The sequence below is a fragment of the Candoia aspera genome, chromosome 2 (genome assembly GCF_035149785.1).
Source record: "Candoia aspera isolate rCanAsp1 chromosome 2, rCanAsp1.hap2, whole genome shotgun sequence".
NCBI lineage: Eukaryota > Metazoa > Chordata > Lepidosauria > Squamata > Boidae > Candoia > Candoia aspera.
Window position 1 is genome coordinate 136,936,706 of NC_086154.1, and position 20,595 is coordinate 136,957,300.

Consider the following 20,595-nt stretch of genomic DNA (forward strand, 5'->3'; position numbering starts at 1 on the left):
ACATATATGCATGATGTACAATATATACCAGGGTTTCTCAAACAGGGTTACCTGGAACCCTCGGGTTCCATGAGAGGTCACTAGGGGTTCCCTGGGAGATCATGATTTATTTTTAAAATTATTTCAAATTTGAGCAACTTCACATTAAAGAGGTAAGTTTAAGAACACTGTTAATGCATATGTACAGGCTACCCATGAAACGAATATAACAATTTTGGTCTAGATTTGAGCCTGAATGTGCAGGGGTTCCCCGAGGCCTGAAAAATATTTCAAGGGCTCCTCCAGGGTCAAAAGATTGAGAAAGGCTGATATATACAATAAAGACATAATTAAAAAAAACAACAGAACAATGTAAAATACCTCACCACTACTCTTCCAAAGCCTGCCTGAATTAAATGGCTTTTATGGTCTAAGGAAGCCATACTGAGTTCACCAGGTCTTCCTTCTGAGACAGTACATATAAGACTGTGGCTTAAATTTTTTATTTGATTTATATCTAGCCTTTCTTCTATGCCTTGTAAACCACTGTACGTAGTTTCAGTCAACAGTTGGGCAGAATAATGTTTTGCCTGGTGGTTAATCTAGACCAGCATTTCTCAAACTTTTTGCTCTCCAGACCCCTTCCCACTTTAAAAAATTATGGAGGACCCCAAAAGAACTTTTGTTTGTATGGATTATATTTAGCATATTAACAATGAAAATGGATGCATGTGTAGAATACTTGTTTATTGAACCATGTAAAAACAGCAATATTAAACCCATTATGTAATAACACAAATCAATTTTTTCATGAAAAACACCTATATTTTTAATAAATAAATAATAACAATAAGAGTGATACTGTGTTAAATTTTTGCAAATACCTTCATCATCTGGCAAGTAATTTTGATTTTATGGACCACTGAAAGGGTCTTGGGGCACAGGCCACACTTTTAAGAAACACTGAGCTAGACTGAGTAATTGAAAAGCATCTTGGAAGAAGGCAGTGACAAGCCATCTACGTCAAGAAAACGACAGGGACTTGCCCATACGATAAAGATTTTAATTTTTAGAAGAGGCAATGGATGCAACTGAGGCCAAATGACTCTGTTTTCCTCTCTGGCCATCAGCCCGATGGCTTTTGCAGTTTCAAACCTTGCACTTTATCCATCCCGTTCAAGTGTAACTTCTATCTCAAGATCTGGTCGGAAACAAGAGACTTACATTAACTGAAACACTTTAAACCGGGCAACAACCGTTCACAGCAAACAACCCCACCACCAAATCCCCGTTTCACTGTTCCTTTCTGCAATTCCTCCCCGAAACGCAATTAGAAGAAGGCGGGGCAATGGCGACGCGATTTCTGATGGATATCGCTCCCGACCAATGGAAAGTGGGAAAGAGAGTGCTGAGCCAATGAGAGTGAGCAACTTGGAAATGGTGTCAGGTGCAAAGGGTTGCAGGAAGCGATAGTTGGAGCAGTTAAGAGAGCGCTGCAGCAGGGAGAGCCTGTGAAGGTAGTTAACTCTTCTTTGGGTGGGATTGTCTGTTCGGGGTCTTCTTTCGTGAAGGAAAATGGGTGTTTTTCCCCCTGTGGGGTGTGGACATAAAGTGTTTGCACGACACATCTAGCCATGGCTAGTTTAAATCACCTTTTATTAATTCCACTTACTGGGTTCTCAAGGCGTGGAACCATAAGCTTAATTGCATGCATGGATTCACTTGTTTGTGGTTCCACGTCTTGAGAACCCAGCAAGTGGATTAAATAAAAAATTGTTGAGGCTGAAGCGAGTTGGTAGTTGTCCGCTTGCTGTGATCTTACCACCACTTAAATATAAGTGGAAATGGGCCCTGCACGCTTAAATGGAAATTTAACTTACAGGACATCCTTGCTGGAGCTAAGAGTCCACCTCAGTTCATCTGCTAATGGGGCTACATTTCCCCAGTTTTTACTTCTAAATTACAGTAGTGGGATTACCATGCCCAGAAAACGAAGTGTTGGCAGTCCAGCATTTTTTTTTTAGAAAGTCAAATTGGAGACAGTAGATTTAGAAAAGTGTTTTTCAAACTTGGCAAGATGTGTGGACTTCAACTTCCACAATTCCCCAGCCAGCATGAGAAATTCTGGGAGCTGGGAATTCTGGATGAGGAATTCTGGGAGTTGAAGTCTACACATATTAAAGTTGCCAAGTTTGGAAAAACTGGTTTAGAGCTATGACCCATCTTTAGTCTGAGGAATACAATCATGTTATTAGTAATTGTAAGCACATTAAATAATATTTCAGAGCATTTAGGCATTGCAGATGCACTAATAATCCTGGTGATGGGCATCTAGTAATCTGTGCAGATGTGGTGTTGAGGCTTGGAGTTACTATCTGATAGTGTCATTGTAAAGGTGGGATTTTTCACTGGTGACTTCTAGTTCACTTCACTGCCCCTTAGAGTATCATAGACTCTTAAAGAGGTCTGGGCTTAAATCGTAGATGTTAAAAGCAGACTCATTCTTGAAGTTATGTAGCCAAAATGTTGTGAGAGAGGAAGAACCTTGGAGAAACATGAAAATGGTAAAGATTCAAAAAGTTTTGGGAAACCCACCCCCACCTTGCCGAGCATGCTCAGTAAATGCAGGATGTTGGCTGACTGCTGGGGGCTGCTGAAAATTGAGATGTCATGGAACAGCCTGGAAGTGGGTGGGCACAGCTGGATGGGCTTTAACTGGTGTACTGTACACTGCCACATTTTGTTTCTAGTTCCACTTGCTGTTGTTTAACGTCAGCAGTGTAAATACATCCTGTGTAAAAGAATATAGGCTTTACTTAGGAAGTCTGGATTGGGCAAATAAGATAAGAGCAAGATATGAGGGAGTGAATAAGTAAAGGAGAGGAGATGTTAAAATTATGTGATGAAGGACTTGGGTCTCCAGAATCATAGACTGGAAGAGTCCAACCCCCAGCTACAATCCAGATTACAGCATCCCTACCAAATGCTATGTAGCCTCTGCTTGAAGACTTCCAGTGAAGGACAACCCCTCAGCCATCTGGGTCAGGGCCGCAACTGGGGGGGGGGCAACTGGGGCATGTGCCCCGGGTGCCGCGCTGGGGGGGGTGCCAAAATGAGCGCCGGGGGGGCGCCAAAATGGGCGTGGAATCCATGTTTGCCCCGGGTGACACAGACCCTAGTTGCGGCCCTAATCTGGGTATTTAGACCCACTGTCAAATTGTTCTTACTGGTAGATTTTTTCCCCCCATGACATTCAAACAAAATCTACCTTCCTATGGCTTAATACAATTACTTATGAACCTCTACTCTGGAACAATGAAGAATAAGTCTTACCTTCTTCTATGAAATCCTTTCAGGTATTTGGTGCTATTATATTTCTTCTTTCTTCATAGGCTTTAGTTTCCAATCTTCTGATCATCCTTGTTTCCCTTCTCCAAGCTTGTCTTCTTGTCTGAATCCTTTTTAGAGTGTAGTGTGCAGACCTAGTAGTGTGCAGATGCTCAAGGTGGGGTCTGACCAGTGCAGACTCATGATTATTTCTTGTAATTTGGAAACTATATTTTTTGTGGATGCAGTCTGAAACCGTATTTGCCTTTTTTTTCTAGCCACATCAAATTGTTAACTTATATTTAGTTGCCAAACAATCACTATTCCAAGATTATATACAGCCTTCTGCAGTGGACATTATGGCAATGTCCATTTCTTAATAGCAGTAATTTTCTAGGAAACAATCCATTTTACAGTTTCCGTTTTGCGCATGGAGAACTTGGAGTTTGATACCGTGAGCTTGCTTTATTCATTGCAGGGAAAGCTATTGTGATTAGAGCTTCCATTAGAGTTAGAGAGTCTCAGGTGAAAACGCACCCTCAAGGGCTGAGTGATGGAAGCCAATCACTATCTCTTGACCCAGCCTGTCTCAAAGGGTGATTGTTATCAGGTAACACTGGGCAGAGAGACTGTTGTATACACCATATTGACCTCCTGGAGAAATGATGGATATAAATCAAATAAATAACTGAACTAGGCTTTGAATCCAGGCTGTTGTCTGTTACTGTCCAGTAAGCAAAATAAGGTGCTGAATCAACCCAAAGGCCCATTGGATTGGTAAACCAGATGCATATGGGAAGCCAAAAATATAAATAGCATGGTGGGCATATAACCATTACAGAAATATGGTTTAAAATTAGCTAAACATGTAATTAAGTTGTGGGGGGGCGGTTGGTAGAAGGACTTCAATTTTTCATCTTCCCTGTTTGGAATAGTATATCTTTCAGTCCTGCTTGGTGGTGTTAATTTTTGTCAGCTAGACCTGATCCTAAAGCAGAGATTCTTTTATGTCTCACTCTTTCAGCAGTCATGTAAGAGGTTCACATTCCCATGTTAGAAACAGGTAGGAGTCTGAGAATGTATAGCACGCTTAGAACTTGAATCCAGTTCCGTGTGCAATATTCACATGCATAATCTAGAATGGCTATTGTAACCTGGAAGTTTCATAGTAAAGCTTGCTTTATTTCCCATGTGAGCTGGCTTGCCCTGACCGCAGATCCCACACACTCTTCCCTATTTCACTTATTTTCAGTCAATGTCCCACTCAGCATTTTCTGAACAATGTATCATAAAACTTGGTCCAGAAAAAAGCACTCATATAGGCATACTTTCTTGCACACAATTCATATCTTCTACCTGAATGTTCTCTAGTGAGACACAGTCCTGTATGAGTCATTCAGAAGACAGTCCCACATTCGGGCTGGGAATTTTTCAGAGTCAAAACTGTCCACAATTTTGGCAGGTTTGGTAGTTTCAAAGTTGTATGCTTATTTTACTTTTTAGGTTATTGGGTTAAAAATTGAGAACCTAAGTGTCCTGATTACCAGGAAACACACTGAGGCGAGGACTTGGTCTCTAATATTTATTAGTAGTACTTAACAAGAATCCTAACAAACTGAGAAAGCGTGGGAAAACCCAGCCATATAAACCCCAACGGTTAAGGCGGTCCCGATCTGTGTCTCTTTGAATGGCTGAACAGTTCCTCAGTGCTACGCATGCGCTTGACAGTCTGGGTGAGAGCCCCCTGCTCGCCATCCTTACTCATGACACTAAGTGTGCATTGTATTTGCATATTATTTTATTGCCTATTGCCCAATATTAAATTTCCAGCATTCCAGAAAAAAAAATCATTCAAAGCTCTTAGTTTCTTTAGATCTCATCAGATAGATGAAAAATATTTTTCCACATCAAATAATGTAGCCCAAACACTTCTGCAGATTATGGACATTGAGACAAAGATGTAATTACAATAATAGTCATTTACATAGGAAAAATTTCTGATTCAAAATTTTTCTAAAATCCCAAATTTCTAAATAATCAACTTTGGGGGGGGGGCAGAGGGGTGGAGGATGTAAAGAATTGTAGCCTTGTTAGTTTAATCATACAGTCTTTGTATAGATTGCCAGTCTCTGCCAGTTGACTTATTTTCTGGACTCTGAATTTCAGCTGAGTTCTTCACCTCCCCTTGTCTGTTTCCCTTCTCATTTGCTTGAGCATACTTATTGTAGCCATGTGCTAGCTCTGTATAAACATTTCAGAACTGCCTTAGCTTTGTAGACCTGAATGATCAAAATGTGATTTTGTTTCTGACTTACTGAGGCTCTACCTCATATTGGAAGACCCAATGTCCTTATCAGCAACAGCAGGAGAAGGAAATCTAATTAATGCAAATACTTCCGCACAAAACTACAGAGTATCACAGAGTCCATGAGAAAGGGTTGGCTGCTTTGTTCTAGTATATGAAACAGGGAGAAGAATAATTTGAACCTTTGATCCTAGACATTTCCAGGTCTTTGGAAATGATAGAAATGTCACAGTCTGATTCCTTCTGTCAGTTATGTTTTGGTAAAATGGTCAAAGCCGGTGCTGGGTTTGTAACTTCTGAAATATCCAACCAGTAATTCTGGGAATCATCATTCCAACACTGCTGGAAAGCACAAGTTGAGAAAGACTACTCTAAGAATGGCTCAGATGAGAATTACTAACAGTTGTTGAGATCGTCAAACGACACTGCCATTCCCACAACAGATATCAGCAGCTCCTTCTATGGCAGGACCTAGACTATAAAGTAACTTACAGTTAAGTTGAGGCTGGTCTCCTTCCTGTTACACATAGGAGGGGGCTGAAAACATTTTACAAAGACCTTTTAGAGATTTTTTTTTTAAATAATTCTGGTTTGTAATTAGGGTTGTTATATCTAGGCTGCAAAAATCCAGATTATCACTAGATAGCAGCAAAGAGAGCTTTTGCTGTCTGGGTTTTTTCAGCCCTCTTTGTTTAATTATATATGCATGTTTGTAAGTGCTTAGAACTGCAAAATAGGGGTGGGTCTGTCCCTAGCTATTTGAAGAATTGCCTTTCCCCTGTTGTTTTTGTCTGTCCAGTAAGATCTGACAGGGCATGTTCCAGGTCCCATCCTTAAAACAGTGTCACCTGATGGGATCCAGGCAGTCTGTCTTCTCTGTCATGGGACTGCACCCCAGAGGTTTGTCACCCCCAACCCTCCCTCCCTTTGAATGAGCCTTGAAGATCTGGGTATTTCCCCAGGTCTAGATTAGGAAGTACTGTAGGTGCTGCGGGGAGGGGGGGATTTATTAGTCTACAGTGCTGCTAGTGACAGCATCCCCACGGTCAAGTGATCATGATTTGGGCATTTGGCAACCAGTTCAGATTTATGACTGTCACAGGGTCATGTGGTCACCATTTTTGACCTTCCTGGCCAGCTTCTGGCAAGCAAAATCAATGGGAAACCGTGTGATTCATTTAACAGTCACGTGGTTCGCTTAACGCCTGTGGTGATTCGCTTAACAACCAGTACAAAAAAGGTCATAAATTCGGGTCGGATTCACTTACTGACCACTTCACTTAGCAACCGAATTCTGGTTCCAATTGTGGTCATTAAGTGAGGACTACCTGTAATAAAGCTGGAAGAACTATTGAGAGGATGTAGATAAAGTCCTTTTCAACACTATACATCTTCCTTAGCTGCAACTAGTTACCTGACCTGCAACGTTTGGGAGGTTGTCCACATTGTCCTGTACAGCCCAAATGCCTGTAATATCAGCAGTGCAAATGTTCATAGAGGGGAAATGGTTGCATTAGCAATGACCATTTCAGGGAGATAGTGTGTTTCAATGCAGAAATTGCTTATGAGGGGGTCATCCTGCATGTGAGGTTGAGGACCTGTCGGAATGGCATTGGCCATCAGTTCACCCCTATAGCAAGGAGTCTGCATAAGAAGCATATTGGAGGGTCTAAATATATTTGGCATGAAAATTGTTAACCTCTTTGGATTCAGTAAGTGAAAAAGAGTGGGGCTTTTATCCTGCTTAAATCTAATGCAGAGTAATTTATGTAGCTTTCTTGGCCAGGTTTCAGTCATGTATTCTTTTAGTCTAATTGCAATCACAAAATTGATTTGCTTTGATGGAAATGTATTGGTTGATGCGTGTTCCCACCATTTGGCCTTGGAACATTAAGACCTTAAAACTGGAGGATGCTAATTCTGTTTTGTCCTTTTAAATGTTGTTTTTGGTATATGTGAATGTGATTAGAAATGAAAGCTGTAATATTTACTCTGTAATTGTTAGGACATTGTTAAAAGAATGTAGTGTTTTGTATTTAAATAATTTCAGGGATACCTTAAGGACCCCATGGCCGAAATAAATTCTAAACATTTGAAATAATATATTTCTTGCCGTGAATGTTCTGTCCAATATTAAATGTTTTAATCTCATTTAAGTAACACATCAGTGGCAAGAGTGCTAGGATTCCTAAAAGCTGTTTTTGTTTGTTTAGAAAACAGAAGCCTGTAAGTATGCTAATGCAGAATATGAGAAATAATGCTTCATGGACCTGTGAGATGAAAAAGGATGTGGGTGAAAAAAACACACACAAGGGAATGGTTCCTGTAAAAAATTAGGATGAGAGAAAGATATTCTCCAGCCAGCATAGCTGTCTGGGGAATTCTGGGAGTTGAAGTCCACACAGCTTGAAGTTGCCAAGGTTGAGAAACACTGATGGCAGTGAACGTACTCAAAGAGAATAAGGAATGGATAAGAAAGAGAGAAAATGTGGAGTGATATGTATAGAAATAAAAAGAATTGTTTTCAAAGGGGGTGAAAATGGCTAAGGAAGGAACTTCCAGCAGAGACAATGGAATTAAAAAAACAAAAGTGCTGGAATTATTTTACTTAAGTAGTTATTTATTTTATATCCTGCCTTTCATTCAGCAGGTCAGTGTGTCATATCCAGTGGCCCTTCCTCCTCTTTTTTCCCCACAATAACAACTCTGTGGGAAAAGTTGGGCAGAGAGAGAGAGAGAGAGACCCAAATTAAACTGTAGCAAGGGGGATGTTGGATGGGGTATTTTAGAAGTAAGTTTGGGAATGATAATGATATGTCAAAAAGTAGAATTGAAATGTACACTGTAAATGTTTGGGCTTGAGGAAAAGGTGGTTTTAAAAAGTCTTGGTACTGTCAATTCGTGGAATAAGGCTGCAGGTGTAGATGGTGTAGGTGGAAAAATGTTAAAAGGTTAAATTGGTTTGTGTGTATGGAGTGGCTGTGGAGCTAGTTTAACATGTCTATGAAGAATGCCATAATTGTCCTCCTGTACAAAAGGGTAGGTAGGAAGAGTGAATTTGGAATGCAGAGTTTAATCAATGTGCTTGGCAAGGTGTTTGAGAGAATTCTGGTAGAAAAGGTTCAAGAGATAACAATGAACAAAACGTGGGAAGTGCTGTGCAACTTTATGCCAGGCATAAAGTGATTTGCAGAACTTTCTGATCTTGAGATAGAAAGTTTATTGCATGTTTTTGATTTAGAGAAAGCATATAATAAAATGAGTACGCTTGAATTACGGAACATACAAAAAAAGTCCAAAATGGGTTGCTATATGTGATAATTGTAGCATATGATGGAAATAAAGCAAGTGTTCGAATATTTGGAATGCTTAACAAATGGTTTAGCATTGACCAGGAGGTAAGACAGGGATGTGTGATGTCCCCTTGGTTGCTTAATATATTTTTGCACCAATGTGTAAAAAATGCTTGTGGTGACTTTATAGGTGTGTTGGTCAGAAATGTGTGCACTTTTGTATACAGAAAATACTGTGCAGTTGGCTGAGAACTTGATCGACAGTATGATGCAGCAAGGAATATGGATCTGAAAATGACTGTGTCTGACTGGGAAAATGGAGTGCATAATTGCAAGTTACACACAAATGGCAAAACCTAGAATAAGTGCATGAATTTGTATACCTTGGTAGAATCTTTGCTAAAGATGGGAAAATGGATAGAGAATTTTTTGTTGTTGTTTATTCGTTTAGTCGCTTCCGACTCTTCGTGACCTCATGGACCAGCCCACGCCAGAGCTTCCTGTCGGCCGTCAACACCCCCAGCTCCCCCAGGGACGAGTCCGTCACCTCTAGAATGTCATCCATCCACCTTGCCCTTGGTCGGCCCCTCTTCCTTTTGCCCTCCACTCTCCCTAGCATCAGCATCTTCTCCAGGGTGTCCAGTCTTCTCATTATGTGGCCAAAGTATTTCAGTTTGGCCTTTAATATCATTCCCTCAAGTGAGCAGTCTGGCTTTATTTCCTGGAGGATGGACTGGTTTGATCTTCTTGCAGTCCAAGGCACTCTCAGAATTTTCCTCCAACACCACAGTTCCAAAGCATCTATCTTCCTTCTCTCAGCCTTCCTTATGGTCCAGCTCCCGCAGCCATATGTTACTATGGGGAATACCATTGCTTTAACTATGCAGACCTTTGTTGTCAGTGTGATGTCTCTGCTCTTAATTATTTTATCGAGATTTGTCATTGCTCTTCTCCCAAGGATTAAGCGTCTTAGAGAAATTTTAAAATATGCAAATGCAGATAGAATGGTAGTAGGTAGTATGTGGCCTGTTGTGACAAATGAATGTTGGTTGAAAGAAGCAAAAATAGCTGTGTATAAGAACATGTTTCTGGTCACTTTGCTATAAGGAAGTAAGAGCTGGATATGAGGGGAGAAACAAAAGGAAGTTGAATGCAGTGGAAATGGGTTAATTAAGAAGTGTGTACTTTATGGTAAAACAAGGAATAGGGTTAAGAATGAATGGGTGCTGAATGAATGTAGATGAATACAAAGGTGACCAGTTCATTGAGATGGGGTAGTCATATAGAGAGAATAAATGATGTTTGAATCACAAAACAAATATATGAAGGAAGGGTGAACACTGAGAAAGCTATGGTTGAAGGAGACCCTTAAAAGGAGAGAGGTAAAAAGTTTAAAGAGCAAAAGGCAGCGTGATGCATGGACGTAGTGGAAGCAAAGATGGTTTCAAGGATAGAAAAGCTTTAAAAGGTTATAATGAATGGTGCTTGTAAACTGGGTTTAAATTGCCTTTTTTCCCTCTTATCTCCTGTCTTTAATTTCTTTTGCTTATTACAACTTTATCCTTTTCTGCATTTTGCATAACATTATTTACCCCAAAAGGGAATAAATGATGGGTAGCTTTGAGTCTTTCAAACTTCAAAATGTAGGAAAACCTTTTTTCATCATGGTTTAAAAATACTGAGAGCTTGGTATGAAATGTGAATATTGGAAAGCTTCATTTCATATATTTTTAAAAATACTTCTAGTATTTTAGTGCATTTTCTATCATGCTGTTAAGGATATTATTTAAATTGTTACAAGTAGGAACTAGAAATGCTAGAAAACCTTTGAAAAAAATTGAAAAATTGAAATTCACACTGTGCTATTTTCCCAAATTACTCTTTCTGGTTAGCTTCTCTTTGATTAGTACTCCTTGCTGAATTCATGCATCAGGTGGTGGTGGGTTATTCATTTATCTATTTGTCGAATTAATATGGCCACCCATCTCACAAGAAGTGACTCTGGGCAGCGTACAGCAAAAAAGTATAAGAACAATAAACATGTCTAACATAGTCATATTTAAAAAGTTAAAAACACCCAAGCACACACACGAGATTCGATCAGCAGCGGAGCCACCTCAAGCTCTCACCGGTCCCCTGAGACCCTCACCCCTCATGACAAAGCCATTTTTTCTTAATGAGATGTGTGAAGCCAACCATGATTGTTTATAACCCATGATTTATGGTTGGCTTTATAAATGAAACAGGCCACTCTCCTTGGTTCAAAAACCATACTGAAGATAAACTGTGTAAACCTGAAATCTCTGCCATGTGCAACCTGACCCTAGAGGATGATTGAACAGAGAATGGCTTCATTGCATCTTTTACCAAAGGTGGTTTATGCAGTACTGATGGCCTTCTAGTTTTATATTGTTGGTCTTACTGTGTCTTCTCCCCTCAGCTGACAGATTCTTCTCCTGTGGAGGACCATGTGGGATCCCAATGCAGGTAAAAACGGGGAGGAGATCTAACGGGGCTTGCTAGGACACTTCTCTGAATGTACAAATTGAATACAGAATGTCATTGCCTCTGAACTCTCTCTGGGCAAGTAGCTGGCCTCGTGACTGGAGGCTTTACTGGAGACCAGCATTTGGCAGCCTCCCATAAAGGTTTGGAATGTAAGCTCTTTGCTGAATCATACGTTTGTTGCCATGGTCTTTAATAGCTGCCATGCTTGCTTGCTTTTCTTTTTTCTTTTCTTTTCGATGACTTGGTGACTGCCACAACACCTTCAATGCCCTTTTGTTGATGTCTCTTACATTGTCAATGTATCAGCATTAGCACACTGGTGGCAAAACTCTTGCAAATTTCCTCTGGAAAGGAAATCTGTCCAGAAGCAAGTTGCAGGCATTTATGGCCGGTTGCAATTAACTCCAGCCAGCCCACTTCCTGCAACTGAATTAGTGTGTCTCCAGTAATCTGTGGAAGAACTTCCTGTGTGTTTTCCTTACTGCTGCATGCCAGATACTTTCCTTTACATTGGCTGAGTGCTTTGTCTGCTCGCAGTTGGCTCATTTGGATCTTGCTTTTAAGAGACGTGTTTAAGGTTAAAATGCACATACGCAGAGGAATCCTTTGTCACAGTCTCCCAGATGTGCACCTTGAATTTGCCTAGGAGATGGCACCTAAGATAACTTCATTTGCTGATGGTGGCTTGCTTTCAGATTTGGTCATCTTTGGATAGATTCCATTTACCAAAGACACCCAAGCCAAAGCATCTTTATGTGCTTGGGGGGAAATTGCCATTTGGTGAGAATCTACTGGATTGAGGGGTTTTATGGTTACCACTGAGCACTCTGCAAAACTGTGGGAAAGTATGGCCTGATGCTATCTGCATGCATCATGAGTTGAAGATGAGGCTAGCCTTTCCCAACCTGATCTTAATCCAAATGTATTGGGCTTTCCCATAATGGCCAGACAGTGTCATGGAATATACCAGTTTGAGAAAGGCAAGATTAGCAGCATGTGAGTGTAGCAGGTTAGGAAGGAGTTGAGCTGTGTATAGAATATTGGTTTGTCCAAACCTACAAACTATAACTGGAGATTCTGTGAGCAAATTAGCTGTTCAGTGATAGGCACTCTACAAAGATGTCTGCAGCTGGATTTGTTTCACTGGGTAGCAGATCTATTGTTTCTTCTTACCTTCCATTGTAGGGCAGCCAGGTGCCCCCAACCCTTCATACCCAACTGACTTCAATCCTGCATACCCACCTCCTGTGAACCCTGCATTCCCTCCAGGCCCTGTGCCTGCTGGCCCCTGCCCTGTCCCTCCAGTAGGGATCCCAGGGCAACCTGCCTATCCACCAGGCCATCCCATTCAACCCCCATATCCTGGTCATCAGCCTATCCTGCCTGGTGGTTCTTTGCCCCCACCTGTTCCTGGTATGCCTGGAGGAATAGGAGTCAATCCTTTGCTGCCTGGGGCTGCTGCTGTGGGCACTTGTGTGATGGACAAGAAAGCTGCCAAAAAGATGAAGAAGAAGATGAAGAAGGCACACAAGATGCATAAACCACACAAACACCATAAGCTGCATGGAAAGGTCAGTAGAAGAGTGGGAGGGCAAACCTAGGCTGTACCAAGAGCTATGATTTACTTCCAACTGCTGCCACACAACGTCTTTGTCTCCAATCAGGGATTACTGTATCTTCCACCTTCTGAACATCTCAAAGGCTATTTTGATTGGAATCCATATTTAGGATCTAGGATTAGCTCCTTGGTGGTGGTGGAACAGAGAGTCTTGGTGTTTGGGGTGGAGGGGAAGCACTGCCTGATGAGGTTTGATTCCCAGCTGGCACTGTAGCTGCTCATGAAGGCACATTTCAAGAACAGTCAATGCACCAATTAGCAGGGAAGTGACAATTTGAAACAGACTGCTTTTGTTGCTCTGGCTATGTTCCAAACAACTGATCAACACCACTGGTGTTGGCTGAAGAGAGTGCTACACGTGCAGTACCAGCATTTGGATTGGGAGGGGCAGCTCTTCACGTCCTACTGATTTGTCTCTGTTCCGTGTCTAACTAGAGTCATGCATGGGGCAATCCTTAAAAGCCAACATTTATTTTACTTGATATTGTCCACCCATTTCCCCCCAAGCACATCAAAGGAGCTACAGTTCTGCTTTTTGAAAAAAAAATCAACATAATTAAACAGGCATTGGGTTCTGGACCGCCATATGGAATGCAAATGTTCCTCCTAAAGTTCTCTTTTGAACCTCATTCTGTACAGATTATCTGTTCAGAAGCTGTACTTTCAGGGCTAGTGTTTATGATAAAACTAGGGAAGGAACAAAACTTCATTCTAGGAAAAGAGTTGATAAACAATTAAATTATTTATTAATGATCAGTTCCTGCAGAGGAGACACCTAGAGTGCTACTGGCTAAAAATTAGTTGTAGGTAAGAACTCAGGTTTGAGCCTATGCCATGGAGATAAGAACAGTGAAACATCAGTATTTTTTCTGCTCATTTGGTATACATAAATTGTTATCCAGCAGCCCTATTTAAAGTCATTCAGATTCTTTTAGAGAATGATGGGCTTGAACAGTATTTGTGGGGCCTCTGTGAGGAATTTTCAAGATATCTGGAGGATCAAGTTGCTCAGATTTGCTTGGAGTTTTGCCACCAGCTGGGCATCTCCTATTGAGAGTATTGAAACTGTGTCTAATTAAGGTTACCGGGGAGGAATTTGAGCTTGTTAAGGAAGTGGATAGAGTTGTTTGTGATGTTAGCCCTGCCACCAGTGGATTGGATCATGCCCTTCCTGGCTGGTGAACACCACCAGGGAGGTACCAAGGGGCTGGGTCAGGGCAGTAGTCAATGCATCCTTGAGAGAAGGAGCGGTTCTGCCTACCTTGAAGGAAGAGATGGTGCACCTCTCCCCAAGAAGCCATTGCTTGACCCAGCCTATTAGATAATTATTATCCAGTCTCCAACCTTTCTTTTGTAGGGAGGAGGCAGCACTGTGCTGCAGAGTTTCCTTCCTGAGGGGAAGATACTAGTCAGTGATAGTGAAGAGTAGAGATGTCACATCCTAGAGCCCTCCACTGTGCAGTAGGGTCCAAGACACTTGCTCCTCCTATTTAATATCTGTTTAAAGCTCCGTGTGTGTGTGTGTGTCATCTGCCAGCATGGAGTCAGGTATCATCAGTATGGGGATGATACTTAGCTTTATATCCCAATTCCTGGCTGAATAGGAGGTATGGTTGTGCCTGGATGTTGTTTGGATCTGGATGAGGAAGAACAGCCTCAGGCATAATTCCAGCAAGACAAGTGCCTCTCAGGCCAGAAACCTTCCAAAACCAGGGATATATCACATTTGGTACTGGATGAGTTGCACTGCCTTGCATGAAGTTGGTTTGTAACTTGTCAGTCCTCCTGGATTCACAGCTCCTGCTTGAAGAAGAACAGGGGCCAGCTGTGGCTAGAAGGGCCTTTGCCCAGTTGCACCAGCTACATCCATACCTGGATTGGGAGGTCTGCTCATCACAGTCACACATACTTTAGTCGCCTTCCACTTGGATTATTGCAGTGCACTCTAAATGGGATGGCTCTTGAAGACCACTTGGAAGCTTCAGCTGGTACAGGATGCAGCAGTTCAAGTAGTGATGGGAACCTCTAGGTTCTGCTGTGTACAGGCAGTCCTCGCTTAACAACCACAATTGGGACTGGCATTTTGGTTGCTAAGCGAAGTGGTCATTAAGTGAATCTGACACAATTTTATGACCTTTTCTGCAGCAGTTGTTAAGCTAATCGCTGTGGGTGTCAAGTGAACCATGTGGTCGTTAAGTGAATCACACAGTCCCCATTGATTTTGCTTGCCAGAAGCTGGCTGGGAAGGTTGAAAATGGCAATCACATGACCACGGGACACTGCAATGGTCATAAATGCGAACCAGTTGCCAAGTGCCCAAATTGTGATCATGTGACCATGGGACACTACAACAGTTGTAAGTGTGAGAATCGGTCATAAGTTGTTTTTTTCAGCACTGTCATAAGTCCGGACCGTTGCTAAATGAATGATTGTTAAGTGAGGACTACCTGTAACACCTCTACTTTGAGAACTGCACTGGCTACCAGGGTGCAATTCGAGGTCCTGGCTGTCACCTTTAAAGCCTTATATTGCATAGAACTTCAATTATCTATCAGGTCTGCCTTCTCCCATTGGTTTCCACCTATCGAGTAAGATCTGAAAGAGAGGGTCTCTCTAGGTTTACCCTCCAAGGAAATATAGTAGTAGTAGTAGTAGTAGTTGTTGTTGTATGGGGCCACAGGGATCCTTCTTAATCATGGTCTGCTTCTTTGGAACAGCATTCCTCCTCTGCCCCAAGTTAGACTGGATAGATCCAAGAGCATCAGCAAGCTGGGGGTCTGATTTTTCAAGAGCCTCCAGATTCAGAACAGATAGAGCATCACTCAGCTGGGCCTATCAACCATCCAGCAGCAGTACCTCCATCTTGCCAGGATTAGCTCCTGGCCTCTGGAATAAGCTACTCCCAGAGATAAGGCAAGCCCCCACTCTCCCGGCCTTCTGAAAGGGGCTTAAGACGTGGCTGTGCCACCTCGCTTGGGGTGGGAGGGCTGATGGTTTGTCATGGGGATGGCTGGCACCTTGATGCCACCCTGGGGAATTTTATCAAGACTGCGATCTCACCATCTTGGATTTTAGATCTCATATTTTATATTTTAGAGTTTTTAGTATATTTGTATATGTACTGTATATTTTATACTGTATCTTTTTAAATTGATATTTAATTTTTTACTGTTTTAAATTCGCTTTAAACTGGCCATAGTCATTGTTGAGATGGGCGGTGGAAAAATGCGATAAATAAATACATTAATAAATTAAACTTCTGTTAATTAGCTCTTTTACCTTACTCAGGCACTGATTTAGGACATCCACTGCAGTTTGTACCTAGATTAGATGTGAAGAAGAGAAAAAGCTGGATATTATGTGCATATTGATAACACTTCAGGTTGCATCCCTGTATCATGTCCCTTGGTGATTTCTGCAGATTGAAATATCTTGGCATTTACTACTGGCCTACAGATCACTAGTAGAGTTGAAGAAAGTGAAGATAAAGGATATGGCATATATGTAGGACTGGCAGAAGAGATCTGGTGGGGCAAAAAAAAAGCAGGCAATAGACACAATCCAGAGTATGTGAAATATGCTTCACCATCACCAAACTGTTCCATGAACAGTTACCTTGCTTCTTATACCACTGTGAAACTGTGTTTTATTCTTTTGCCATTCTGTTAAGCTGTCCAGAAAACATGTTGTTGGATAGCAATATAAATAATATTTGAAGCAAGTTCCACAGGTACCACTGAGACATGCCAAGTGGATTCCTACTCAATTCAGCATTAATGTGGCTTGTAGAACTGACAAGGAGTTATGGAATATTTCTAGTAACAATGTGGATTCTTTTTCCATTGCAACCATTGTTTGCAAAATACTGTCATGTTTTTAATGAACAAAGAGTGAGATGTTGAAGTTCAAATGCACAGCCTCAACCGCAGATATCTAGAATGTGGTAGTGGTGGTGGTCATTAGAAAGGAGAAATGTTCTGTAAAACAATAAATCTGCATAAAATAATTTTAGCTGTTCTGTGTCATAATTTATCCACACTTGACACTTGAAAAGTTTGTCTTCCTTTTTTCAGTGTTCCTCCTCCTCTTCCAGCAGCAGTGACTGACTGACATGTCTCCTGACTTTCCAGCTGCATCCTTTTCCACCAAGGCTGATCCTTGCACTGTTCTTCCTGCGTCCATAGAGTGTTCACTAGAGTGGTCATTAGATAAAAATGACATCTGCTTGCTCTTTGTCTGACCTTCTGGTATGGCCAGGTATCAAGCTTACTCAGGAATGGTGCTGCTTACTAACCAGACCTGCTATGATTGACTCCTGAACAAGCCAAGAGTGGGAGGCCAGACCACTGTTGGGCTTCAAGACCCTGTATCTGCATCTGTAAGCAATAGTGATTACATATCTGCAACCAATCATATCATCTCTCAGCACCCCAAATGTTTTATTGGGATCCAATCAAGTGATCATTTTTAAGAGGAGGTTGGTTGGGAGATCCAAATCCACCCAAGTGCTTTTAAAAATTATTATCACTCACCAAAGTATTTCCTGAATGCTCATGTAGTATCTGGAAAAAGGACAAAAAAGGAGAGGTGGTTCAATATTAGAACTGCATTTGGAAAGTGTTGCTTATTTAATATAAACTAGAATAATCAGCTTTTAAAAATTGCAAATAAAATGTGCTTGATCAGGGATAATGGCATAATTATGTGCACAGAGCTTTATTATGAGATTTCCTTCTCTCTGACACTGACACACATGCACACACACTCTCTCTCATGTATTTATGGCATATTTTAGAAAGCTTAAATTCTCCAGCATACAAAAATGTTGGTGGCTGATGTTATGCTTAATCGAAACACTTTGTTCATGGCTGCAATCTTAGTTTATCTGAAGTTTGTATTTAGTCTCAGATAATATCTTAGTAAATTGCTCCATGGTGTTGAATAATCATATTACATACATGTTGCATAGTATGTTCCAAACTTCTGCATTTGGAGGGAGCATTTTCTCATTCTTCAACTCAAGGTTGCCCCGTTGAAAAGGGTTGCTTAGATAATACCTAGATGTGTTTCTAAAATAAAAGGAGAAGATTGCAGTTAATTATCCAGTTGTTGTTTTTTAAAAAAAGAGAACCACATCATTGTCCAGCATGGCAGATTGCGCAAGTTGAGATCTGCACGGGGCTCCCAATAACCTTGGACGTGGATCCGAAAGCCCCTCCAGAAGTTGCCACCAAATTAGAATATTTAACGGGAGAGAAAAATATCATAAAATATATGTTTTTTAATAACCTTAATAATTGTATGTAATGATCAAGTTTAAATGTAAAGGCATCAGCATGTAAATTAAATCAGTTTTTACCCTGGCCTTGCCTGTATACATTCCAGCTCAGTTTACTTCTTGTAATGCATGTCAGTCAAAGACTAAATGAAATCTTCACCACTATCATCCCTGAGAATTGTGTGCCCCTAAGTTGCATAAGGCCTGCTGGGATGAACCAAAAGGACCACGTCTTGTTAGAAACGTTGTGTTCTATTTTACAGATCCTATTTCTGTCCACTGACAGTAATAATTACAAGTCTGTTTCTGCCTGTCCTAAACTTGTTCCAAATTGCATTTTTCTTGGTAAAAGATTTTGGCTTGAATGCTCAGCCTGAATTGTAGTGTATTACTTTATATGTAAAAAATAAAAAATAAAATTCCAGAAAAGAATCAATCAAATGAGTGTTTGTAAAATGTATCTTGACAAATAGTCCTCTGTTCTTAGCTTGAAGCTCATGGCAGTTCTGTTTCAGCATTACCTTCCAGAATGCAGCTAAACCAAGGAATATGGATTGTGTGAAGATGTGACAATATTGAATTCTGCTAGCTCAGAATTCAATTAAAGAAGGGGCAAGCAGTATTTTTGTGGCTGGGATAGAGCAATTTTGCTTACTTGTTTTTCAGCTGTTAGTGGCTGTAGGAGGGAAGGGTGGTATCATCAGAATGATCACAACTATAATGTTCAGTCCCTTTTGGAGTATTTGAGTTTTTTAAAAATAAAATAAATATATTGAACCTACTGGGGGCTTCACACCCCATTTTACTACTTTTATTTTTCAGCCTGCCCCCCTCCATCTCACCACTGTGGTTTGGAGTTTGTGCTTCTGAAATTTGGCATCAGTTTTGGAAGAGCTCTGGGTCATAAAAAGGGGTTTGGCCGTGTATCTTTAATGAAAGGAACTCAGTTCATTGGGAAAAAAATTAAAAGGGGAGAAGTTATGCTTTTTTTAAAATTCCAGAATCTGTCTCCTTTTTGGTAGAAGGCAGTGATTTATCTAGCCCTATTTGCCAGCAAGTTGTATCTTGTTTTGGAAAAAAGGCAACCATAAAGGCCGCCTTTTGATGTAGGCGTGGAAATAAAATTACTGATTAATTCTAATTTAATAGGTAATTTTATTTATTTTATTGGACTGGTTACTTTTTTCAAAGTCATCTGGCCTTCATTAAAAAATGAAACCCATAACTATTTACCATTAAGCACAACTAAAACTGTTCTTAAACCAAAATTTTTCCTAAGCAAGTACATACAGAATTTTTAACCCTCCCAAAATGTCTACAAAGGAAAAAAGGGGAGCAGAGATGACAAAGAAGATAATACTAATATACAAGCCAAATTCCTAGATCATTATTGAGGGAGGAAAATGTCTTACTGTGAGTGCAGTAAGTCTTCTTGTTTAGGCCGAAGAGATCTTTAAATCAATACTGCACTGGCAGGAAACATTTTACTTTTGAAATACAATTATTTTAGTCCTTGTTTTCGTTCCCTGCAACATCTGTCTCTTTAAAGAGGAAATGTGGAGGGGGCAGGAAAAGAAGAGAAAAACCCAAAAGCTGGATGTGTGCATCATGCAAATGTGCACAGGATATTTAAGGCAACTATAAAAGCTATCTGAAATACCAATACTACGCTAATAATAATGAAAATACTATCCATCAAATTTATATAGCCGCCCATTTCAGAAGAAGTGACTCTGGGTGGTGTACAACAATCAAATAAAAACAATTATAGAAATACAATCATTATAAAAATATAAAACAATCATTAAGAATTAAAATATATTAAAAAGTAAAATATACAAACTACAGGCATGGAGAGAGTGAATATATCAATAGTGCAGCCATTTTAAGATGTTACTGGTTCCCTGGTGACTCCCGAGCCTGGTGACATAACCAGGTCCTGAGGGACTTATGCATCATTAACGTAATTGAATTATGGCAGTGCTAGAAAATGCCCCAAAAGGCAGATCCTATTTTCTTTTGGTTGGTTACATTTCTAGCAAGAAATATCGGGTAATTTTGGGAATAGCTTTTTCTAGTGCCTTGTTACTTGTTGGCAGCATGGGTTTCCATCAGTAGCAAGGATGCTTGGATGATGCTTAAGCAGATTCCCAAACACCCAGTTCTTGTGCTGGTGATCAATGCATTGCAATGGGGGCAAGTAGTGTAGCACTCATCTTCAAGCACAGGGTTGAAATGCTCCCATACTGTACTACCACTGTGGCCACAACTTCTCTGTTTTGTTGGT

General features: G+C 40.7%; 1 protein-coding gene across 3 annotated transcripts; it reads left to right on the top strand.

Moving 5' to 3' along the window:
- The first annotated feature begins 1,388 nt into the window (after positions 1–1,388).
- On the top strand, positions 1,389–18,740 carry PRR13 (proline rich 13). Of its 3 annotated transcripts, none has more exons than XM_063293813.1 (4): positions 1,389–1,496; positions 11,345–11,391; positions 12,598–12,983; positions 17,104–18,740. In XM_063293813.1, the coding sequence occupies exons 2-4, from the start codon at positions 11,373–11,375 to the stop codon at positions 17,134–17,136; spliced, it is 438 nt and encodes a 145-aa protein (XP_063149883.1). In that variant the 5' UTR covers positions 1,389–1,496; positions 11,345–11,372; the 3' UTR covers positions 17,137–18,740. The 3 variants fall into 3 exon arrangements, with proteins under 3 accessions (XP_063149883.1, XP_063149885.1, XP_063149884.1); XM_063293815.1 differs by lacking the exon at positions 17,104–18,740 and adding an exon at positions 15,748–15,899; XM_063293814.1 differs by lacking the exon at positions 1,389–1,496 and adding an exon at positions 8,259–8,402.
- The last annotated feature ends 1,855 nt before the right edge of the window (positions 18,741–20,595 follow it).